The 26,133-nt window shown below is 39.9% G+C and overlaps 4 protein-coding genes across 5 annotated transcripts; 3 read left to right on the plus strand and 1 right to left on the minus strand.

Annotated features, from left to right (window-relative positions):
* Nucleotides 1-8,984: 8,984 nt before the first annotated feature.
* On the plus strand, nt 8,985-9,922 carry LOC115632267 (heat shock protein 27). The gene has a single exon (XM_030529346.1). The coding sequence runs from the start codon at nt 9,164-9,166 to the stop codon at nt 9,623-9,625; it is 462 nt and encodes a 153-aa protein (XP_030385206.1). The 5' UTR covers nt 8,985-9,163; the 3' UTR covers nt 9,626-9,922.
* Nucleotides 9,923-10,768: 846 nt separating this feature from the next.
* On the minus strand, nt 10,769-11,636 carry LOC115632266. Its single transcript, XM_030529345.1, has one exon. It carries the CDS (start codon nt 11,409-11,411, stop codon nt 10,839-10,841), a length of 573 nt encoding a protein of 190 aa, XP_030385205.1. The 5' UTR covers nt 11,412-11,636; the 3' UTR covers nt 10,769-10,838.
* Nucleotides 11,637-12,797: 1,161 nt separating this feature from the next.
* On the plus strand, nt 12,798-13,258 carry LOC115632268 (metallothionein-2-like). The gene is made up of 2 exons (XM_030529348.1): nt 12,798-12,956; nt 13,021-13,258. Exons 1-2 carry the CDS (start codon nt 12,932-12,934, stop codon nt 13,125-13,127), a joined length of 132 nt encoding a protein of 43 aa, XP_030385208.1. The 5' UTR covers nt 12,798-12,931; the 3' UTR covers nt 13,128-13,258.
* Nucleotides 13,259-16,034: 2,776 nt separating this feature from the next.
* On the plus strand, nt 16,035-25,033 carry LOC115632265 (fibrillin-2). Of its 2 annotated transcripts, XM_030529342.1 has the most exons (10): nt 16,035-16,222; nt 18,400-18,597; nt 18,656-19,474; nt 19,944-20,069; nt 20,133-21,110; nt 21,549-23,033; nt 23,485-24,326; nt 24,382-24,484; nt 24,543-24,700; nt 24,765-25,033. In XM_030529342.1, exons 1-10 carry the CDS (start codon nt 16,162-16,164, stop codon nt 24,882-24,884), a joined length of 4,890 nt encoding a protein of 1,629 aa, XP_030385202.1. In that variant the 5' UTR covers nt 16,035-16,161; the 3' UTR covers nt 24,885-25,033. The 2 variants fall into 2 exon arrangements, with proteins under 2 accessions (XP_030385202.1, XP_030385204.1); XM_030529344.1 differs by lacking the exon at nt 24,543-24,700.
* The last annotated feature ends 1,100 nt before the right edge of the window (nt 25,034-26,133 follow it).

Here is a 26,133-nt window from a genome sequence, read left to right on the forward strand (position 1 = left end):
AAGTGCCGCACTTTGCTTATACGCTGGAAGATAGTGGGTGCGGTGCAGGGAGGGAGGATGCTCGCCAGTGCTTAGATACAACCGTTACTCTTTCCACAGCTAGACTATAAGGCAGCACACTGGCTAGGAAATAGTTCATTAAGTTATCTTAAAACGCAAATAAAAACATATTTAGAAGACAGTTACATATTTCAGTGTTCCAAAATGTATTCTTAATGTTATTCTCAAAGAAACAAGAGAAAACACTTATAAATTTAATCTTAGTCGTACTACTGCAGAGCATTAACCAAAGAACTATTAAAACTTGTATTTACATCTAAATAGAACTCAAAACGAGACGCGTAAAAAAACCAAAACATTGTTTGCACTTTCAGAGTTTAATACATTAACTAAAAGCGTATATATTGTATAGCAGTATGAAAACACATACACACACATACATACTAGTATACATAATTCATATCCTATCCTAGCCAACTTTTGTAATCAACTCATGAATTTTTAACCAGAGATAGCACAAAAGCCTCTCTATTCAAATGAAACAAAGACAGCATTGGAGAAATGAATATTTGACGGCTTTAGTAATAGTTGATTAGTGTTTAATTTAAATTGAAAGTCGGCACAAGTTGACTTTTATTTTGTAAAACATTAGGCGTTATAATTTAAACACAATTGAATGATGAACGGTTAACGAAACTTGTATCGAACCGAGCCTAACAGCAACAACAACAAGTAGTGCAATCTAATTTAGTGTTAAAACCATTGCCTATTCACTATCTAAGTAAATAATAATACCAATTACCTGTATCTACATTTCCATACATTTAATGAGCTCACGACTACATACATATTTAGAAATTTTAATCAAAATCGAAACAAACTACTTTACAAACCACAAGGCATATCATGAAGCTTCAAGAACATAACAACAAATCGTATCAAATACATTTACATTTTTCTTGAGAATTCACAAATAAATATGTAACAAGATTTGATTATGTTGTTTTTTCTAAAGTGATACGGTAGGGGTTTGAGTCAATATTTTCCTTTTGACGAAAGTTGTAGAAGTAGAAGAACGTATCAAGCTATCGACCAAATGCTACAGAAGTGGTTAGTATTGCTGTCGAACTATCGGCAGTGGAACAAAACCGTCGATATTAACAAATACTTCGGTAATAACTTTTTGTGAATTTTTGTTTTTGATTATATAAATTAAATTTTATTTATTAAACATTATTTGTTTTTGATTCAACTGTTAGCTTAAAACGGTAGAGCTTATTACCACACGGCTTAGTTTGATATTCATTCTAAAACTTAGAGACCAAGCACTTACTGTAGAATCAATTGGATTCTAGCACACTTTTGGTCTTGAAAGGAGTCTTTTTAAAATCGTTCTATGTTGGTGTCCATAAACATAATTTAAAAATGCAAGTGTTATTCGTACATGAGGTGTTACTTATGGCGCACCCTGTAGATTGTATCGCAACTTGGGAGTAGAATAGCAACGCTTTCATATTAAATTTAAAACGAAGTCAATGCTGAAGTTTGTTAGCAGAGTATTTCACTGATTCAATGCTGATATGTGCAGCTATCAGGCATCAGGCATCTGGATCAGGCACTGGGCCAATAGATTACTTGAATGAGCGATAAGAATTACGAATGTTCTCTAAATCTGTATTAAAAGGTTTTTCTTGAAAGCCGAATACAACCAACAAATTTTCAGCCATTCAAGTCTTTAGATTTTGAAAATCCAAAAGTTTTGACCAAAACGAACTCTTAGCTTAGCACATCGAACACATATTTAACTGCATTTTGGAAATTAACAATTTAATAAAAGATAGAAACTTCATTGTATATTAATATTAAGCACGGTCTTTGTGTATTCAATACAATTTTTGTTTTCTTCACAAAATTGCGCCGTTCAATTATTTGATAGAAAATAGAATATCTACTATACAGAGCCTTATATTTGCCACTGCAGTCCATTCAATAAATATTTGACTGCATTTGTTTCTGCAAAAAAGTAATTTGCTTAACCCTGGAAACTGCCAAGGTTACTAGCTGAGCGACCTTCAAAAAAAAACGTACTCAAATAAATGTGCAGCAAAAAAAAAAAATCAAAGAGACTTGCATTAATTTCCATGTCGCACCACAGACAAAACGACGGCACTCAAAAATTTCAAGTGCAAGTGGCAGTGGCTGCACAAAAAAAAGTGGCGAAGTAATGTTGAAAATTTTGACCTTTTGCGAAAGGACAACACGATGTCACGATGGCTGTGAATGCGATTCGTCCTTTCGCGTGCATATGAGCTGAGCGCAAACATTTCTGCTGGGCGGCTGTGTGTGACATAAAACGGTAATTCTGGCCATGGATACACCAAGGATACAACGTCACTTTTGGAATTTTAAATGAGCTGCAGTGACATGGTCTGCCCCCTCCCTCCGCCAGTATTCTTGTTCGCTACTTTACTCGTACATTTCGACGTCCATGTCTGTCTATTGGGTTCAATAGCACAAAACAAAAATAGACTAATAGGCCGGCCGTCTAAGCGCCTCGGACACCGTCCTCCTCCTCCCCCCCTTCTAAAGTGCTCCACAATGCGCACACCGCTGGCTATAAATAAATCTTTCGTATGCAAACAAGTGCACAAATGGGCGTTAGGGGTGGGCGTAATGGAAACAAGGAAATGTTTTTTGTGCGCTCACAGTGCAGTATAAAAAACGAATCCCAAATATGGAACTGTTTGCGTGCCCGGCCTCTCTAAAGTGGGCCGACAAAGTGGGTCTGGTTGCCTGATTGTTGTTGTTGCTTTGCCTTTTGGTGTTCACTTGCATGGCCAATTACAGCTTTTTCTTCATTCTTGTGCTTATTGTTGCTGTTGCTTGTCTTCGACTTGGGTCGTCGTCGTCGTCGCCATCGTCGTCGTCGCATTGCAGCAGTCGCCGGTCCGCCTGCACCTGCTTGTTGCCCTTTTGTTGGGTCTTAACAGGATGGCTATACAGTTACCTTTTGCTTGGCCGCAATTTATTTCTACACTCACTTGACTTCGACTTCATTTTGCTTTGTGGTCTTTTAACGCTATACCCGGACAATCTGTACTCGTCCTGCGGTAAGGCTTTGTTCGCCCAGAGCAGAAACACTGAAAATGTCCTACGGTCGGCCTATTGATTTAAGTTCGCGTGAGCTCATTTAAGCTGCCTTTACTTTACTTACTTTTGAAAACTGAAAGCGTTCTACTTTCAACTGCCTGTGAAAGTGAAATGAGCTGCAAGAGCTTTAGATATCGATGTGAAATGCAGATCATTAACTACTGGGATGAATAAAAATGTTAAATTATCAATAAGTTAATTAAAAATCTGATATCTATCTAATAATGCTCCAATACAAGTGGGATACAAATAGTTCTCATTATCGAAATTATCTGAAGTATGATGTAAAGGCGTTTAATTAAAGCTTATATTAGTTTTAAGTGCGTGCAAATTTTTTTTTCGATTTTCACATAAAAATTACAGTTCAAATTGATAGAAGTATATTTTCTGAAATTGTTTTTCTTGTTGAGTCTAAAAGAAACTGCCAAAATATTTAGTAAGCATTTGAATGCAGAAAAACATAAAATTCCTTTGAGAAACTACAACAATTTTAATTTAAGGTCGTTATGGTTACATATTCATCCTGTTACCATTTCACACGTTTTCCATTGCTTGCAAATATTGAGGCCCGTGGGGCGTATAAGCAATAATTTATATGAGCTCATCGCGAAAAAGTTGGTTGCATACTTTCAGGCTGCCAATTTAATTGAGTCATTTAGAATTTAAATTGGCTTCTAATTAAGAGGTTTATTTCGAAAATCCAATGGAAAGCATTTCCACACATAATAGATTAATAGTGAATTTTATTGGGTCTGATCAAATATTAAAACTGTGCGGTTATACAAATGAAATGTGTTTATTCTCACGGGCACGTAATGCGTCTGCTCTCTTTAACTTACTTGCTATATTTATTGTAGAAATATGCGCATTGGCCTGGTCTGTTTTGAAAGCGCTCACAGCCCTAATACCTTTCGAATGCCATTCGGCCCATTAGCCTGATACTAGAAATGTCATTTGGCCGCAGTCGCTTGTTTGCTGGCGGCTTTAGTTGGTTTAACATTTCATAAGTGTTTTAATACAATTCGATAAAAAGAACATGGACACTTGCATGTATTTGTCTTTGGCTGCCCATTAATTCGGAGACCACGCACATGTGTAAAAAATGATTTAAACTATTTTATAGCTAGCAACAATAACAATAAATTCAAGGAGCCGCAATAAACTAGCCCCTGTCGAGTAGAGTCGAGTCGAGTCGAGTGCGGAGGTGTTTCGGATGCTGCGCCAATAAAACTAACAGTCTACACGGCATGAAAATGTTGCGCTAATCAAGCAAACTGCTACCCAACAACAATGCTGATGCTGACGCTGAGGCTGACACTAAGGCTGAGGTGAGTTCCTCAGATCCGCTGGCACTTTGCCCGACGATGTCGAGGTACATTTTGACAAATTTGTGGCTAGAGCAACAAGCAGCACCGGTCGCTCGTAAACAATCGAATGACAAAGACATCTCATTGTACAAATCTAAAGTGAAATGAGAATGGTACAGTGAAGCCTGTGAAGCATCATCAAAGGCTCCTGTGTAATTATTAAGTAAGCCCTTAAATTAAAAGTACGGTTACTCCCTATTTGTTAAACGGAAATTACCTTTTTAAAAAGTTTAATAAAAACGATAAATAACAAAAAAAAATCAAAACTGTTTTTAACCAGAGTGGTATTACAACTGTATAGTATGTTGTTGGTTTTGTTAGTAAAGCAGTGTAGTTGTAAATACATGTATTAAGAAAAAGTTGCCCGCAATTTCTATAAACGTGAAGTTAATCATTTGTGAAAAGAAGAGCCATTTTCAAAAAAAAAAGAGTCATACAACGATTGTTCCTATGTCAGCTATATAAAATATAAAACTTTTGACAAACAATGTTTGTGTCTCTAAAGCTACGGCTTAGAACAAATATCGACCAAACTGTATATCAATTAATCCCATTGCGGTGATCATACATTTACCTTCTACCATTATGTTAAATATTACTCAAATTTTATTTATAAATTGGATTGGTTATTTTGGTTGTCTCCAGAAGCAGAGTTCACTGTAATTGTGGCCGCCACAAAGCTGCCGACAGCTGCCGTATTGCTGCAGCAAACATTTTTCTGTTTTGTTCTTTACGCGACTGCGACGCGTGCCTGTAATTGCCGACCATATGGTAGGTGGATGCAAATGAGCAGTATGCTCGTACAAGGTGCACACATACATATATACACACAGCTATGGCTGTAGAAAGCAAATCAAGTTAAGCTCATTTCTAGAGGGGTGCTTGTGTAACAGCAACAACAACAACATAGATAAGGTAAAGAAAGTGCGACCCACACCCCGACGCTTCGGTCGCATTTGATTTGATTTTTCCATAAAATCAAACAAATTAATCGCATGCTTTGTTGTAGCTGGCATTGCCATTTTATAAAATTGTTTTACTATAATTACAATGCATTATTGCCACTATCTGCCCAGCATTGTTGCATTGTTGCTGTCCGTAGTCAACAGCTGCGGCACTCATTGATTCCAAAACAAGATTCGCGCGCATTTCGTGTCTACACTGCACAACAACTCACAACATTCGAATGCGATGCGTCATGGCCCAGCTAATAATGATGATGAGAATGCTGATGATGATAGTATGGGATGGCGATGATGACGAAGCTGCCACATGATGTTGAATTTAATGCGCGCCTCCTCGCATTTATTTATAGCATCGTTTATAAAATTAGTGTGCGAGCCACTGACATAAATTATACTTTTGATTATTTTGTTAAAAGTATTTTGGAGCTTAAAATCATGTCAAAGGCACAAAACTTATAGCCTAAATTTATGCAAACTGCAGTAAATTTTCTACATCATCCATACAGTTGATAAAATCAAAGTTGTGTTTGAAAAGCCAAACGAACTTCTCATTATGATTTACGAAAGTGCCAGACTTAACAAGAAATTGGTATTTAGCTCTATATTTAGAAGGAATATTATTATGAGAACTAGAAAATATAAATAGAAAAAAAGTCTACACACTATGTTTTGCCAGTGTGGGCTCAGCCGTTTCCGAAATCCGGGCGTTGATCCAGGCAGATACGATTTTTCTCGTTATGCTGAAAAAGATATTTAAATACGGAAGTGCTTTCTTCTGCCGGTTACATACTTCGCATAAACCTAATGTTCCCTTTATCCTCTACGGGTACAGAAATATCAACATTTATAAATTGGCCACTCTTGTAAAATTTTAACGCTAAGTATTAAGTCATGCTCTTTAGAGATGATAGCGCCGTGATCCGAGTCGAGTCACGCTTAGGAACGAACTCAGATACTGGGATTCCTGTTAGTTCATTTAGCTTTGCCAGGCCCATTTGACTTTCTTAAACAAAATTTACTTTTTACTTTACAAATATAGGAGTGTTTTTTAGATCAGTGTTACTTAAAGCCATTTTTTTTTTAGAAAGCAATATTTAAATAGAAAATATTTGACTAAGAAATTCCAATACACTTTGCACCTCATATTTTTTATTAGGCTCACCGTTTCTAACAGATGGTTTTTTTCACATCGAAATAATTGTACGTTTGCAGTTTTCTCGAATTAATTATTCCAAAATAAAATATTGTGTTGTAATTGAAGTGAATTTAATGACTCAGATCCGTCTTGAATAGCTTGCTGTAATTATTAATTGGAATGTTTTATTCACATGCGCAATTTATCGTCTCTATATCTCTGCCCAGCATAGTGCATTGTTTGCTAAGTTTCCCAGAGGCAAAATCAGAACCCATTGAACTCATGTTGTGCACACGCCAATACCAACATGTTTCATAAATGAAAAGGCTTACACACACACACACACACACACACATGCACTGAATGGCAGACAAAGCGGTTCGCTTTAATCTTTTGGCATGCAAATCGCTGCGATGTCGTTGTAATTATTACCAAATACACGCAAAATACATAAAGTACAGCAACAACAGCAAGTAGGAAATTAAATTACCGATGGGTGGCTATAGCTATAGAATGGGTGCAAAGCACACACACAGACACACAGACACACAGCCACACACACACACCCATACACAGCGGTGTGTGTCGTCATGGCTGCCGTGGGCAGGTCAGGCCCATAAAAGTTATGTTGACGCCGCTTCGATGTCGCAGTCGAGTCGATGTCTCTTGTTATTGCTATTATTGTTGTTGTTGTTGTTGTTATTTTCACTAATCTCCAACGAAAATCGCACAAGCAAAGCCGTTTAGCAGCCACGCTTACAAATTGCCTTTTGTCATAACACACACACACACACACACACACACACAAATATGTATGTACATATGGGTATATAATATGTCCATATAATCTATCATGCGAATCTGGCTGCTTATAAATACTTGTATATACATATGTATATGTGCGTATGTCTATCCGCCTATCTAATCAGATTTATATCTGCGCTGCTTTGCGCACAAAATTGAAACCGAAAATGAAAAACCAACATCACCAAATTTGGTCAAAAAGTGAAAAGAATTATGCGCGTTTGTCTGTTCGGATTTCCGCTAAAGAAATTTAATTTGGTAGCTCTATATATCTATGTATAAGTGTGTGTTTGGCAGACTTTGCGCCCGGAAACGCTTTGTAATTAATTTGGCGTAGATGATGGAACGTAAACGTATTTCCAACAAAAAGTAAAGATATCAAAAAAATATATACAAGTAACATACTAGCTCAGAGGTAAGCAAACTCTGATTGAAATGTTGGAGTAACTGTCGGCATGTGGGGTTCAATATCTGTTATAGCTATTATGAAATTAAATTCCTTAATTGCTTTATAAAATTGCAAACACAATTTTTCCATTGCAAACATTCCCCACAGATGCCAATTAAATGGCAATTTATTAGTCGGAGACAGCTGAGTAGAGATGGATAATGCCAATACTTACAAAATTGTGTTGTCTTTGCAATCTTCGGAGATGTTTTTACAAAACTCACAAATTCTAGGTCTTTTCTATATTCTATATTTTTCAAAGCGGAGCTTTTTTGGACTCGAAAAAATGTTAAATGTATTTGAAAGTACTTTTTATTAAAAATTGAATAATTTTATAGTGCACTCTTTTGGTACCGTTATCATAATAAACAAATATGTTCTGATAACTCTGTTTTTATTTATTCACAGATCATTCCTAGAGGAACTATGTGATATATTGAAGCTATGTATAGATATCACAAAAGTACAGTAACAAGATTGGTGTCCCTAGCTGTTATGGCTCAAGAGTTCTCGGAGTTCATTTGATGACAGACACGTGGACAGGAGGACAGGCGGACGTGTCTATATCAACTCATCTCATCATGCATTTACACGTATGTACATAAACCATTGAGTCAGCAATCGGTATAAGACGTAAGCAATGATCAAAATTGATTTGACAAAAATCCAAGTTGAAAATTTGACGATGCGAAATGGAAAAAGGCACAGCTTGTTTTAAATTTTCATATTTATTTTACTTCCTCATCAATTGAATACCGATTGTTATAGACATGGCCCTCAAGCAAGTTGTTCTTGTCGGAATTTTCAAGAGCAACTGCCAAAGATGCAGCCCACCAGTACGAGTGGCTGTGCCACCCCACTCGGACTGGCGGCCTCAAGGAAATGGCTTTGAGTTGCAAATTCTGCGTTCCGAGTGGCGGGTCCGGCCCACGGGCTGGCAGCCAACAACGATTAGCGACACTTTCAAGATAAACAGCTCGACGTCACAATTGTCATTGCTGGGAAGCTTTAGCTTCCAACTGAGCTCAGCTGAGCTGCGCTGAACGCGAGCTCGAGCTCGAACTCGAGCACGGGCCTATAAAAGCCGCCGCGACTGTCGATGGCGAGTTTAATGTGCTGAGTGCAAATATCGCGTGCGGACGTCAGAGAACGGGAAACGTTGAGAATCGAATCAATACGAAGCGAACGAACTGAATCGCGTCGAAGCGTGAAATTCGCAACGCGTTGCTGCGTCCTGCCAAACAAACACACATACATACAATTCGAATCTTTTGAAATATATTAATACTACATAATGGCGCTGGTGCCGGCTACCAATAACACTGATTGGGATTACTGGGACTATAAGCGTCGTCTGTGGCGTGATTGGGATCTGGCCGACTGGGACTTGCCATACTGGAAGCGCTTGTCCCGCGTGGGCTCTGCGCCGGATCTGAGTCGCGTTATTGTGGGCAAGGATGGCTTCGAGGCCAACGTCGATGTGCATCTGTTCAAGCCGTACGAGATCACGGTGAAGACCACCGGCGATACAGTGGTGGTGGAGGCGAAACACGAGAAGCGTCGTGATGGCGACAGTTTCGTGGGTCGTCACATTGTGAAGCGATTTGTGCTGCCTCGCGGATATTACCCGAATGATGTGCGTTCCGAGCTCTCATCCGACGGCATCCTAACGGTGCGTTGTCCGCCATATCTGAGCAATGAGCGCAGTGTCTATGTGCGCCAAGTGGGACCGTCGTATCTGAGTATTAAGAACTAACTAACTGTAGATGAGGATCGTTTCGTGTGTTTTGTTTTTAGTTTTTCCTGTTGGTGGCACTGCGTTCGAACAAATCAGAGATTCTGCGATTCAAATGCACCAATCCGAACGAAATTTGTTTTACATACAATACTTTAATTCTTACTTTAAGGATCATGTTCACAACAGCAACAACAAGCGCTTCATATTCTAAGGGTATTGTTGCAAGCGACAAATTGGACTTTTTTGTTATTAACCAAAAAAAAAAAAAACATTTTTAGTTCAATAAAAATAAAAGTTATATTTATTAAAAACTAATTAAAATAGTGTTGTGTTTTCCAATGCCGATCGATTTACAGGATGCAACTTTTCGCTTAACAATTATGTGCTGACCTTATATGATATCAAAATATTCTTTATTGCTGTAGTCGTTTTGTATTGCAATTCGAAATCAGTTTAATTTCATTTATCTTTTTTGCTATTCATTTACTCACAATTTTCTGAGATACTACTTTTGCTTTGCTCCCACCTAAGAATATCTCAAGTGAAAAATATTCTTTGTATATTTGAAGAATATGTCCGTTAATAATTTTGCAATAAGTTAGAATGCTCTTTTAAATAGTATGATTGATTCTATTTTTATAACAATTATACAAGGTACGATCCAAGGTATACAGGACTGTTTACAACTTATCCAGTTTGTACAAATTGAGTTTGTTTTATATCATGGGTATATTAAAAAAACAGTCATAATTATCAACCGATGAGACGTCGCTTTGTCAAACAACCAACGGAGACTTTCTTCTTCATGATATTTAGGCCGAATACGATGCACCAAACGCTTCAAAATACAAGCATCGAACTCAGCTTTAACCGAGTTGTCGATATGAGACGAATTCCCAATGAATAACACCTTTTAAATCAATCGGGACTCCACTGTTGATTTTTCTGAACGATTCCTTTCTGGGGGGCTTTATAAGAATGCAACGGTGAGTCGTTTTGTTCGTCATCCATATATCTCAAAGAACTCAAGTAACTCAAGAAGTAATCGATCTAGATTCGCCAAATTTGCCAGGAGTATAAGCCAATAATAAAGCAAATTAGTTTGTATATCGTTCGATTCGATCAGTGTAAGGTAAAAGAATGCCAAACACCTCATCGAACTATTTTCTTATTCGCACAATTTTATTTGAATTGAAACATGTCAACATGTCGGTGTTGCTCCTTGGCTCGTCTACTTATCGGACAACGTCATGGCCATCAGTACCATGAATGTAGAGTTGGCCAGAAGCTGAAAGTCGGCGCCCAGGCCTTTCCAATAGTGGTCGAGTATGATGGAGCCGTAGCGTGTGCCAAACGGAATGGCCGCCATGCTTCCGTACATATTGCTAGACTGATTGACACCAAGGAACAGCAAGGACACGACATTGCCCAGCAGTGTCAGCTCTTTCAGCGTCTCTGTCGAGCTGTCATCGGTGTCGGCCAACTTCGCCAGCAGATCATAGCCCAGCGGTATGATGAAGCAGCCGTGCGCAAAGGCCAGGCTGGGATTCGAGGACCTTAAATAGAGTTCAACGTTGACCAGCGGCAGCGGTACTATGTCCATAATCCCCGAAGTTATCGCTCGCACTCGATTGCATTCATCATCGTCGTCCTTCGCCGCCCGCACCACGCCCAGCACCCCATGCATCAGGCTAAAGGCGGCTGCCACAAAGCCGTACGGCTTCTCCAGTGGATGCAACGAATACATGGCGTAGCCGGAGCTCACGGCGAGCAGACTGTTGAAGAGCGCACCCAAGAGCAGCATTGCAGTTGTTGTTGTTGTTATCGTTGATGTGTTTCGTTTTGTATTTGTATTCCTTTGTGTGAAGCTAAGAATCCTATCTGGTTGGTAGGACCAGATGTCGAGGCTCAGAAGAGTTGTGTGTACTGCGGCTGTTTGGTGAGCGAGCACGGCGAATTTTGTATTATTGAAAGACTTGCCACATATTTTTAAATTTAAAGCCTCAAACTTATGACAGCCTACGCTAGGCCAAGGCTGAAGCCCCAGCATAAAAAGGAAATACTGTTCAGCAGGCAGAAAATGCCAAAAGCTTATAAATTAATCATTTTCAGCTTGCTGGCATTCGTTTATTAACAAAGTGAGTCCAGTTTGGTTCTTAATTGTTGCCAGAGCTGTCGTTTCGAACTCCACTTTACATTCAGTCATTACGGATTTTAGATTTTTATCAATAAGTGAAGGGAGATCAGTTGGGCCGGAGGTGACATTTCAAGATTACCTTAGCCAGGAGGCATTATTACAGCTGGCGTATCCAGGCAGTAATATCAATCATGTATAATCTTTTCGTTCCTTGCTCTCTTTAATTATTAGAATGGGATCAGTACGGGTCTCAATTCTTGTCACTTAGGTATAGAAATCTTCAAATTGAAGACAACTTACCAAACTTACCAAAGTTGAAGGGCTAGGATAAGAAGGAAATCTCAACCAAATCTGCAGATTTGATCATTTGTTTGTGCTTATTTGTTTTATTGGCATGTTAGGGTTCTATTCTTTATCATGCCAAATATTGAGGTCAATGTTCGCTCTGCTCTAACAAAATATAAGCATATAGTATATAGTATAGTATATAGTATTTTATGAACGTTTGTTTTTTATAAATTAAATTTAAATATATATATATATAAGTATAAGCTAGGAAATAGATAAGCTAGATGCACTTTTACTATAATCCCTGCTTGTTTTAACTGCAACATTTTTTCAGACCGCTCATTAACATTGTTAATTTAATAGTGTATTTAAATTCCATGCTAATGGAATAAATATTTTTATAATTTCGCCCCCCCTCTACCGCTGCAGAATTTATTCAATACAATTCCAAAGCTACACAAACTAGACCTTGCACAAGTAAATCATTTTTAAAGCCCTGCGTAAATATTTATTTTGTTTGAAGTTCGAATTCTACGCCACAGCCTTTTTTTGCTTGCCTTTTTTTTTGCTTATTTCCCCGCTGATAACAACGCCGTGTGCAGTGTATTTGCTACGTCGTTACATTCAGCAACATCAAGCATTGGTCAACATTGATAAACGACGGTACGGAACGGTCCCACGATTTGCACACGAACTGATAAGCCAGTCGAAGTTGATGTTTTGTTTGCAAAACATCAATGAATGAGACGAGTGCAATTGCGCTCGGCTTGCTCACAAATAGTCGCTATCAGTGCCTATAAATATGATTGAGGGCGACTCGAAAGCGAACAGTCGAGCATCGAAGCAATATCAAAGCTGTGAAGCATTCTCACCTTTTTCCAACAAACAAACTAAACGAAATGGGCTGCAAGGGTTGTCAAAATAGTAAGTATTGCAAATATACTAATGGGCTGTAAATAAATATTTCCCTGACCTCGTGTAATTGTAGACTGCAAGTGTTCGTCGGAGAAATGTGGCGACAACTGTGCCTGCAACAAGGACTGCAACTGCGTTTGCAAGAATGGTTCCAAGGATCAATGCTGCAGCAAGAAGTGAAGGATCAATGTGAATCCAATTAAATAACTAGTATGTGATGGGCCCATAGTTCTCAACAGTATTAAAACCATTTACAAATTTGTGAAACCAAAATGCAATAAAGTTTTGTTTTCAACATTATTATTATGAAATTATGCTCGTTTTAGGGTTTGAACCCCCATCATTATTATTATTATTATTATTATTATTATTATTATTATTATTATTATTATTATTATTATTATTATTATTATTATTATTATTATTATTATTATTATTATTATTATTATTATTATTATTATTATTATTATTATTATTATTATTATTATTATTATTATTATTATTATTATTATTATTATTATTATTATTATTATTATTATTATTATTATTATTATTATTATTATTATTATTATTATTATTATTATTATTATTATTATTATTATTATTATTTGTTATATACCTAATCATTCAACATTTTACTATGTTTTTCTCATTGCTTTTACCAATGCCTTTTTAATTGGGGGCTATTTCCATTCGGAATTCGGAATTGAATTCCTCAAATTGCTGATTAGAAGTAAATAATTTTACAATTTTAAACAAAATGGAAATGGAAATTAATGATATTCTCATATTCATTTTTATTCTCATTACGCCGAGATCGTTGTTGACTTATATCAGAATATCGTTACTTAAATGTATATTTTAGCATAAGTGGATTATTAGTTACATATACATATATTAAATACCTTTAATTTTTTACTATTTATTTATGTTTCTTATCTTAATCAATTAGATTACCGTATCTTAATTATTTTTGGTTATTTGCCAATAACGTTGCTACCGTGTGCTAGATTCCATTTTGCTTAGCTTTTTAATAAATAAATAATCCATTGTAGATCCAGAGTTTTTGTTGCTGGCGCTGTCTCGAACGGAAGTGCTCGGACAACAGCAGCAACAATAACCAAACACGGCGCTAGAGGCGAAATTGTCAACATAAATTGGCCCAAAAGAGACAAAGCCAAGCGGCTAGACAGTCTGGAACGCCTTAGAACGATTTCCGCAAATGCCAACTAAGGTTAAGTTAAATGTAAATGGAGCAACAAACACCACACAACACAACACAACAACAACAATCACCACAACAGTACAGCGCCACAAAAACCTACACATAAATGGCATTTCAATTACGAATACAAATATAAAAAGCTCGTAGTGGCAGAAAAGCGCATAGAAGTGCAAAGAAATATAAGAAATTATTTAAGAATATTATAGAAATATTCGAGTATATCGCCTGCAACTGACCAAAGTGGGCAAAACGCAAAGGCCATAAATAAAAAGATAAATATCGCAGAAAATCAACAACAAACCCAACTCGCCCACAATTGTTGGAGCGATTTGCGTGCGTTTTAAAACGCGCGCGGTGGCATAGCGTGTGAAATCGCTGAGCGTATTGGTCTGTCACTCAGGCACCCAAACAGTCATTCAATGGGTCAATCAATAGCTCCATTTAGCTATAACCTTAAAATATTTTGCCACAACAACAATCAATTTGTCAATCAAATGCGAAAAACAAATAATACGCAATGATGTCCGTACGAGTACATAGTTAGGCGCGTTTTTACTTTTGTTCGCCATTTGAAGGGAGGACGATGTTGGGGGTCGGTGGTGGGGGGGAGGCTAATGTGGGTTGGCTACACCTATATGGGGCGCATCTAATGTGGTTCTGAGCTGCTTAAACAACAACAGCAAAAGCAACAACAATGACTACAATGACAGAACAACAAAACATGTTTGTAGCGCACCAAATAAGTTCAAGACTCTGCTCGTATCTGTCGTTTGTTACCACACCTACGCGACTTTTATTTTTCCCCCTCAATGTATTTAATTTTAATTAAAAACAATTTAGCTGCCTATAGTCTGCTGAGTGTGTGTTTGTGTGTGTGTGTGTGTATGCGTTTGATTGAGTGTGTATGTAAGTAGTTCTAATTTATTTTATATGTACTCGTACAAATAGCTTCATAAAAAATTGTTAGCGGCGCATTTGATTTCTGCCAGCTTGGCTTTTATGTAATAACATTTCATATTTATTTCTAGACATTTATTGAGTAATGAGGGTATTTGACAGCCACTTGTTCCGCCTAATCGGTTCCATGGCTATAATGCCGCCAATTGCTGGCCAAGTTCAATGCGAGCTCCACGCACTATCGCCACGCGTCGGGGCTCACTACAAGCATTATAATGCTCATCGCCCATAACGGTAATGCTAATACTCATACTAATGCTAATGCAGCCGGCGTGCAACTTAAAAATAGGCAGACAGCTTCTGCAGCAGTCTGCCAGCACTTCTGCGCTCTCTCACTAATTTGCCTTATGATGGACGTGATATATCAGCATATCAGCATCAGCCTACTCGAATATACGCGTATGAACGTATATATGTTTTGGAGACAAAATAAAAGCGAAGAAAAAGAAATGCTTCCCTTTGGCATCGCCAGACGCTTCTTGAGCGCCTCAGTCTTGCCTTGGCACTCGGCCCGATCGGTGCGTTCTTTCTTTCTACTACTCTCTGGCACGCCAGATCCTTCCAATAGTGATATACCTATATATACATATACAAATGTGCATACACCATACACCGAGCCTATCTAATTCGATTTAATTGCTGACCTCGCCAACGTACAAACAAGTCAATAGTTCCTTCCTTCCATCAAGTGACAAGAGAGAGTGAAAATAGTTCTTACATACTATATATAGTCGGGTATATATGTATATGTACATATATATCTGTAAGAGTTTGGAGTGCGCGTGTTGCCGTGTGTGCTATTTATAAATCCTTAATCCAAATGGATTTTTATACTCGCTACATGTGTCTTTGTATTTTCAGTTTGCCGCCCTACTCGTCTCAAAAATGAACATTTATTCTAAATAGTGAAATTTTATTAATGACTTGTTATTTATAAAAATCCAAAAAAAAGAGTTGAGGTGCGAAGGAAATACTCTGACAGCATATTGCTGTGAGTGCTGTCGGTCTGGGAAAGGATTAGAAGACATAAAAATGTTGACAGTCCATTATATTTTATGCGCTTTGACCTGCGCTGCATTCGTCGCTGCTGCTGGTGAGTTGTGGTTATGCCCGATCTGATCCAATCAGATCAAACAGAGTGACCGAAATATATCATGGATGAGAGCAAATGAAAACTGAACAAAACATTATGAACTTATAAGTGTCAACGAAACAACTTCAATTAATTTCAGATGTTTCGACATTTATAAATGTATCCTGTTCCCGAAGGATCACATATGTACACGTATACGTAACAGACAGGGCTTAGAATAGCTAGACACACCAACTTTCCATAACGACTTGTCATATGTATTCATATAAAGATCAAGTTTATTACAAGCCATTATAGTATTATTATTTTATATCGGTGAAAAAATTACACCAAGTAAAATAATTTTATATTTCTTTTAGTGCCTTACCACAATCTGTTTTTGTTTCATCAAAATCGGCAAACTAGTATGTGTATATGTATATATGTATATGCATTGATTGCTACAACATTGTTTTTTTTTAGTTGAAGGACTGTAGTGGGGAAATGGGTTTACTCAGGGTCTTCAAGAGTCAACATGGCTTTAACGTCCCTTAACAACATATACTCGTTTATTTTGTTGAATAGATTTCTGTTAGAAATATTTAAAATGTATACTGAACATTTGTAAAGATATATATTTCTAATAATCGTATTTCAACAGTTTAAATATGTTTTTTTTTACATTGACAAATTTTTTCCCTTGGACTTCAAAATTTGACATTTATAAAGTAGCCGATTCCAATGGAGTCGCGGATTTTAATCCAAAAATAAATCGCTGTTTGACAAATCGAGTTGACAGCAAATAGTTATTAAAATTAAAACAACATTTTAATATGAAATGCAGGGTACTTACTATTGCTATACATAGCGGAGTTTTAAAAAAAAAATTTCCTAGATTGAAGAGAACAGAGAGAAGGGGAATATACTAATTATAATATACTAATTATAATTATTCTATTAGCATTTTAAATTCGTGAGACTCAATGTTTTTTATAAATGTTCTGAAATATTTTTCATTCACTAGATTTTGACAAGGTGCTACATTTTTTTTTTTGTTTTTATACATATATATTTCAAATATCAGTAAATAGCGAATTAATTTTGAACTCCGTAAATAGGTTTTGAATGTTTTTCAATGTGAAAATAAAAAAGGAGATATAATTATAAAAATAACTATTATACGTGTAAATAGTTTACTTATGTTAAGTTTTTACATCACAATGGACTTCAAGCGAATGAATCGAAGCGAATTATTTTAAAAAACGAATACCTTTTTAAATCAAAAGACCTAAATTGAAATGTTAAACTGAATGGAAAATGATTAAATATATTCGTTCTTATAAATTCTGAAACCCTTTCCCGCTTCGAAGTTAAAATTCTATCTTATATACTTACGAGTATTACAAACTTTTCTTTTCTATTATACTTTCTATATTTTTCTCAACTTTCTTTTGATTTTTTTACAAATGAAAAAAACTTCTGATCAAAGTACCAATATTGAATAGAATTTTAGGAAAAACAAGCTACACATCGTATTTTATAATTGGAACTTATCTTTATGTTGCTTGTTGTTTATTAAGATCAGAACGTGATTATCACTTTTATAAAATAATTGGTTGTTAATGGCTCAATGTATATACTTGTATAGTATTTGAAAATTATACATATGAGTAATCAAAGATATACATAGAGGCTCAGATAAACTTTGGCAAGATATCAGAATAAAAGAAATAATCGATTTCTTCCCCCACTTCAATAGATATTAACATTATTTTTGTGCGGACTTTTCACTGAACTGTTCCTGGACATCTCGTAAATAAAATGTGAATGGGCCATAAAATATCACAGAACATCATTAAAACTATTTTCACGAAAAACTAATGATCCAAATGGGTATATGTGACTACATGAACTTTTTATTGGATTTTCTATATGACTGTGTGTGGAACACGTCCGCCGAACAAATGCGATGAATCATAACAAATTTGGCCCACAAAGTGGCCACTTAATAACCTAGCCGGCCGGCATTTAAAGTCTAGAGAGGAAAAATACATAAAACCGATCGTAAATGCCCAAACAACAACGTGACAATGAAAAGTTTTTGGCACAGATTTGAAATGTGGGTGGTGGCGGGTTTTGTTTCTTAGTTTGTGAGGGATTTCGGACAGATGTTTGATAAATTACTTCGATGATTTCAGAGTCAACGCACGGCGTTTATGAGGACTGCGAGAATCCGCCGCTAGTGGATCACGGCAGCTTCGAGCTCTCCAAGACGACCGAAATCTACAGAGCTTTCTACAGCTGCAAAGAGGGCTTCGAGCTGAAGGGCGCCAAGGAGCTGATTTGCGATGTGGATGCCGACGAATGGAATACAGAGCCGCCGACTTGCGTGCTAAGTAAGTGATTCATTAGGGAACTCAAACGATTCCCTTCTAAATATATTTTGCCTTGCAGAGGCAGCATCGCATCGCAAAAAGAAAATGTTAGATATACCAGAGGAGCCAACTGTGTCGACCCAGATGGCCGAATTGCTCGATGTTAGCTGCATAAAGGCCGATGTAAGGGCACCCGAGATAAGTCATGGCCAAGTCACGCTGTACGATCGGCGCCGTAAAGGCCGGAAGGTATTTCTGGTGGCCTACTACAGCTGTAATGAGAACTACGAGTTCGAGGACGCGCAGGTCACGGCCCTGTATTGCAGAGCGAAGCAGTGGGTGGGGGAGCTTCCCGCTTGCATACCGAATGGAGGCGAACTAGACGACGACGACTACGATGAATACGAAACCGTTCACGAATACGACACCGAGGACGAAGATGATGGGGAAGAGAAGGTAGAGTCCGCAGTAACTGATGTCGAGACATCGCAGCCTCCTCCACCGCTGCCACCTGCTGTGGAGCCAGAGGTGGTTCTGCATATTGCAGAGCCGGAACTTGCAGCTGAACTCCCTTCCGTGGAGCAACCTTCGGAAGTAGTGCCCAAGGCACAAGTGGAAATGGTGACCTCAGTAGTAACAGAAACTGTTCCTGTGAACCCCACAACCACCACCACCATACCTGAGCCACCGACTGCAATCACTGATATAAATATTGTGGTTGAACCCACGCAGGATCCTTACACGCCTCGCGTTATCGACAACAATTGTGGCCCCGATCTGGGTGGTTGTGCTCACAAATGCGAGCGCCTGCTCTTCCCAGATGAAAACGAGCCAAGATTGAAGTGCAGCTGCCATGAAGGGTTTACCTTGGATCCAAATGACTATACCAGCTGCCACGGTAAGCTCGCAGCAATTTAAGATTTTGGAAGAGAATATTAGTGAAGATGGAAAATCAGACATAATCATTAAGACATTTTATTTGAAACTTTCCAAATTGATATCGAAAGCGGATGTTATCTAACTGATTTCAAATAGATGGCTTCTAAATTGCATTATGAAATAAAAGAGATTTATATAGGCATTCACCATGAGGAAGTTGATTTAAAATAATATTAACGTATCTTTTAGCTTAATTGGCTTAATATCTTCCAACTCGATCAATAAAACCTTGCATCTAAACCCTCATTCCTAGATATGTGAATACAAATAATGAATGTTTAGTTCAAGCGTTGATTCCGATATTAACATATGTGCGGGCTTCATTTTCCAATCTCACATCAATTAGTTCATTTTTTAATAGATCCATGGTAAACTAAACTAAAGAGGACACATTAATAAACATGTCTTTCCCTCTTCTTTTATGTCAGACATTGATGAATGTCAGGAGTCGAATGGCGGCTGTTCCCATATCTGCAACAATTTGCCGGGCTCCTTCGAGTGTGCCTGCGAGACAGGATTTGAAATCAACGCGGCTACTGGCAAGGACTGCATAGGTAAGACAATCGCGCTTTCTAAAACATATCGCTCTCTAGGACTCCTGTTATTATTTCTTGCAGACATTGATGAGTGTGCTCAGCCTGATGTGGCCGCACAATGCCCGAGTGGCTGTGAGAATTCGCCAGGCTCCTATAGATGCGTGCTGCCGTTGAATACTAAGGAGGATGCGGCAGCAGCGGCAGTCGAGGAAGAGAACAATGAGATTGAGGTGGAAGAGGAGCCACAGATAGTGCGGGTAAATGAGCAGCTCGTTTGTGGCACTGGCTATCGCGTATCGCCTGATGGCGCCCAGTGCCTGGATGTGGATGAGTGTGCGGAGAACTTACACAATGGCTGTGAACTGTGCATTAATTTGGAGGGCGGTTTTAAGTGTGGCTGCCCAGCTGGCTTCGAGCTGACGGTGGATGGCAAGACCTGCCAGGACATAAACGAATGCGACATTGTGCTGGCCGACGATGCGGATGAGGAAACGGTGCCGCATCGCGTCTGTCCGCAGCTGTGTGTAAATACCTTGGGCTCCTATACCTGTGGTTGCGAACTGGGCTACCACTTGCTCGAAGATCAGCGTAGCTGTGTTCGGGACAACTGCCAGGATTTGGACAATCCGCAACTGAATCGCACACGGTGTGCTCATCAGTGCGTGAACACAGAAATTGGTGGCTATGAGTGCGTCTGCCCCGAAGGCTACAAACTGGGCTATGATCTGCACAGCTGCAATGTGGCCGATAGTGAGTGTACCCGGGAAAATGGACACGCCCACTGCCGACCCGGAAGCTGCCGCGATAACGAAAACAGCACGAGCTACAGCTGTGTGTGTCCGCCTGGCTATGCCAATGAGGTTTACAGCTGCCTGGACATCGATGAATGCGCCGCAGGCACTCATCAGTGCAGCCACAATTGCTTCAATGTCGAAGGAGGCTACCAGTGCCTGTGTCCGGTGGGTTACGTAATTGGCGACGATGGCAACACCTGCGAAGACGTAGACGAGTGCAAGCTGGACAATGGCGGTTGTCAGCAGCTCTGTCGTAACTTGCCAGGTGGGTATGCGTGTGAGTGCGAGCGGGGCTTTGAGTTTTTGGATGCGCAGAGCGGCTATTGCCTTGACATTGATGAATGCGCTACTGGAGCTCATGATTGTGGAGCAGACTTGCGCTGCGAGAATCTTAATGGCTCGTACACATGCTTGTGCCCGCCAGGCTATGCTTTGGGCACCTCATTACCATCACCTCCATTATCTTTATCATCACGTTCATTGTCAGCCTCATTGAACTCATCGTTACATGCTTGCCTGGACATTGACGAATGCTCTTTGGAGAATGGTCAATGCCAGCAGCTTTGCTTGAACAGCGAGGGCAGCTTCGCTTGCGCCTGCTCCATAGGCTATGTGCTAGCGCCCGATGGCTTCAGCTGCTTGGATGTGGACGAGTGTGCGCTGGACTTTGGTAATTGCAGCGACATTTGCATTAATCTTCTAGGTGCACACGCTTGCGCCTGTGACCCTGGCTATGAATTAGCAGCGGACGAGCGGAGCTGCTTCGATATCGATGAGTGTGCGACTCAAGCAACTAGCAATTGCACCCACGACTGCCTCAACAAGCCCGGTGGCTACGAATGCGCTTGTCCGCCTGGCTTTCTTTTGCAGGAGGATCTGCACAGCTGCCTGCCTGCGCTGGTCGGCTGTCCACCGGGCAGCCAACAAACGGACGAAGGCTGCACTCTCGTGGAATGTGGCGAGGGTTTGCTGCTTGGCGCTGACGGCAACTGCGTCGACATTGACGAGTGCCAGTTGAACAACGGTGGCTGCTCTCATCAGTGCATCAATCGACGCGGTGGTTACAAGTGCAGCTGCCCCATGGGTCTCAACCTAGTCGATGGGAAACAATGCGTGGCCAATTGTGGTGTGGGCTATCAACGGAGTCGCTCCGATCCCACCGACTGTGTGGATGTGGATGAGTGCGCTCGACCTGGCTTGTGCTCCCACGAATGTGAGAACACGCATGGCTCCTACAAGTGTCTATGCCCAGCTGGCTACACTTTGGATCTAAATGGACGCGATTGTAACGACATTGATGAGTGTGCCGTGGACAATGGTGGTTGTCTGAGCGGGGTTTGCGTTAATCAGCCCGGCAGCTTTAAGTGCAATGCCAATTGTGGTCCTGGCTACCAACGCAGCACCATCGATCCCACCAGGTGCATAGACACGGACGAGTGTGCCTTGCCGGGCACATGCCAGCACCAGTGTGAGAACACACCCGGCTCCTTCAGGTGCCTCTGCCGAACGGGCTACACACTCGCTCTCAATGGACGCGACTGCGTCGATGTGGATGAGTGTGCGGTAAACAATGGAGGCTGTACAAACGGAGTTTGTGTGAATCTGCCGGGCGGCTTCAAGTGTGAGTGTCCAGCAGGATACACGGAGAGCTTTAATGGGCGCGACTGCATCGACGTGGACGAGTGTGCTGTGAACAATGGGGGTTGCTTGGGTGGCACCTGCATTAACGAACCCGGTGGCTTCAGATGCAAGTGTGGTTCCGAGCAGACGTTATCGCTCGATGGACGCAGCTGTCGGTGCCCCCGAGGCTACACATTGAGCTTCAATGGTCGGGATTGCATCGATGAGGATGAATGTGCCGTGGGCAATGGCGGCTGTGTGGGTGGCATCTGCATTAACGAACCCGGCAGCTTCAAGTGCCAGTGTGGCCCGGGAAAGACACTCTCACTCGATGGGCGCACTTGTGTGGCCGCTCGTACTCTGGACCTAGAGGTGGTGGACCATTGCTCTCGATTCCAAGCGCCTGTCAACGGTGAAGCGCACTGCAACAAGTACCGTCACAAGAGCAAACGATACTACACCACTCGCTGTAAAGTGAAGTGCAACCAAGGCTATCTGTTGCAGGGCTCCGAGTTCAGAACTTGCGGTGCAGCGGGCGTTTGGGAGGGTCAGGACAACAAGTGTCTAGGTAGGTGTGACAAGTATGATTAATGTTTGACAATTCAACAGAGATATGTATCTGACACAGTTTCAGTTTTTGGTGGATTCATCCATAAACTGATACACCATCGTCCTATTTCTGAAAGTAGTCATTGGTTATCTAAGGATATTTACCAATCTATTTAAATCAAATTTTCCGATTCCTCTTGAGAACTGGCAAATTATATTAACTTGGGCAGTCTTTCCAGTATGGGTTATTGTTGCATCCAAATAAACACGGAAAGGTTTAACTAATAGCATATCAAAGGATATCAACCATATTCCATTGATGATGTTGTTTCTTATTGTATAGCTTAGGTATAATTTAATGTTGCTTTTATTTAAGCTATTTGAGACGCCCGAAGACTTTCTTTGTCTTTAAATTTAATCCAGAGAATCTGATCTGTTTAGCTAATTAATTTCCTTTTTTCTACATTCAGCTATCAGTCAGCGACCGACATTCCCGCAGCTAGGCAGTGGCTTTATGTTAGGCTCACGCATAGCGTCTTGCCCACCGCTGAAAACTCCTTCCAACGGCATCATTCTGCCCATCAGCTGTACTCAGCAGGCTTCCAGATTTGGCACCAGCTGTTACCTGAACTGTAACAATGGCTATGTGCCGGCGACCGTGTTTACTACCAGCTGTATGGCTCGCGATGGCTGGTCCTTCGGTGACAATTTGAGTTGCCGGCCCATCAATCAGTTTAGAAATCAACTAGCCGGACCACGTTACTCGGCTTGGATATCCAGTGCACCGCAGCAGCAGAGACCATTCAGTGTGTTTGCGCCTTCGATCCGCTATGAGCAGCCTTCATCGAAGATTGTTCAACGCAAGCCCAAACGTCCAGCGCCTTACATCAAGTGTCCGCAAAATACTGTGATTGTCCTCAATGAGGGACAGTCAAAGGCGCATGTGATACTGGAGAAGCCGCAAACCAACTTGGATTTCCGTTATGTCGAGGCGAATCCGGCCTGGGCTGCTAAACTGCAGGCCCATCTGCAGGCGGGAGTGCACAAAATTGGCTACAAGGTGCGCGATCCAGTTTCAGGTCAAACAGCTAGTTGCCATACTTTAATCACCATCGAGCACTCCACACCAATAGCAGTTACGCCTTCTGCTCCAACTTCTAGTCTGTTGAATGAGGTGTCCTATGCTGGTGGCAGCGGGAGCTTCTGCACACCTTCCTTCGAGGTCAGTCTGAAGGAGAATCAGAACTTGCGCTCCGTGCTGTGGGAGGAGCCACGCTTTGAGGGCAAGCTGCTCAAAATTTACAAATCTCATGTGAGTGAAATAAGCTACGATCTTCTAGCAAGTCCAACATTCGTTTCTTCCATAGTTTCCGGGAGCGCTCTTCGCCCAAGGCGATCACACCATACGGTATGAAGCCACCACCACCGACGGTGTAACCTCACGTTGCACTTTCAAGATACATGTGAAAGGTAAGTGCTCAGAATATTGCTCTCCCGACTCCTAAAACCATTAACCTTCCTCCTATAGCCGCTTCTCCCTCAGCACCAGCTGAATTTGAGAGCATTAGTTACCCTGCCTCACCTCTACCCGAACCTGCGGCCCTCACCCAAATCTCCCACTCTGATCACGAGTCCTATGTCGTTTGTCCGGACCAGGAGCCAGTCAAGGTGACGGCTCATCAATCCGTAAGTTAGACACTTCCTCACTTCCTTTTACAACCAACTGTAATCGGCTTCATTTCAATTACAGGTCACCCTGCCCGTGGGCTGCACTCTCAAGAACGTGCGCAAAAATAAACGCCCCAGTTCACAGGTTAATTTGATGCGCGGACTCCTCACCTCCCGCTGGCGTCCACACGCCAACTATTAATTAATATTAATTTATTTATGAGCTGTACTGTAAACATAATATTACGTGTGCATTTCTGATGCACACATAAATGCCAAATTATTTTGCTCTACGCACTTTATGTGCCAAGCAATTTTAATGAATAAATACAATACTTAAAACATTTTTAATTACGCCGATAATTTAAAAATTCTCTCAAAGCGTGTTGTTGCGCTCTGCGTTCAACTATAAAATTGTTACACTTTGCGTTTCCAATCTGTTTCCGAATTCTGAAGCGTGCTGAGCCGCAGATAACACATAAATGAAAGTTTCGGGGCGTATTACATCAGTTTCTTAGCAATCAGCATGCCACTCATTACGAGTATGCCCGATAATCTTTGTTTTGTCATTGCTAGCTGCGGAATGTTCTCATATACATATGTATGTATGTAGCTTATTAACATGCGTATATAGTTCAGGGAATTATGAAGAATTATGTTATAGTAGTATTACTCATTTATTTCAGTTTATTTCAGTTTTCTCTTTTCGGTCTTGCAACACTGTTCAAATTAAACTTTGATTTTCTCTGATGTTGCATTATTATACAAAAATCGTGGCCGGAATTTTTAAAAAAATACAATTAACTCGTCCTTTCTCGGACCTAGGAATATCTGGATACCAACTTTGGTTATTCCAGCTTTTATAGTTTTAGAGTTCTAGACAGTCTAGATCGATTTCTCTAGTCATGCTCATTAAGAATATATATACTTTATGGGGTCGGACATGCTCTTTCATCCTTTTTACCCTACGGGTACACTAGTTTTGCGATAAAAGTACTTAATTGATCAATATCTGATAATAAAATTGTAATTATTATAATTATGTACGGTTTTTTGACTATATTGCTTAACAGCTGATTTTTGTTTACATTTCGGGATGCACCGTTAGAATTGCATTTGTTTACATTTGCTTTTTGCTTACATTTGCATTTAAATCCAAGCCGACTTGTTTACTTGCTGTTCACCATCAAAATTAATATCAAAACGGAGCAAATTTTATTCCAACCAAGTTGCCGACTGCCCTTTAACGACGCCTAAGCCTGCATTATCTACCAGGCCAACATAAATGAGCAGTAGGCAAAAGCATTGCTTGTTTATTTAATGTTAAACAGCTTATTTTTGTTTACATTGATAATGCAAACAATAGGAGGATATCAGTTGGTTTACGTTTCGCAATGCACTGTAAGGATCGCGTTTGCTTACATTTCAAATGCAACTAATAGGATGGGGCC

This window comes from Scaptodrosophila lebanonensis, unplaced genomic scaffold (assembly GCF_003285725.1).
Source record: "Scaptodrosophila lebanonensis strain 11010-0011.00,11010-0021.00 unplaced genomic scaffold, SlebRS2 tig00001415-arrow-pilon, whole genome shotgun sequence".
Classification (NCBI taxonomy): domain Eukaryota; kingdom Metazoa; phylum Arthropoda; class Insecta; order Diptera; family Drosophilidae; genus Scaptodrosophila; species Scaptodrosophila lebanonensis.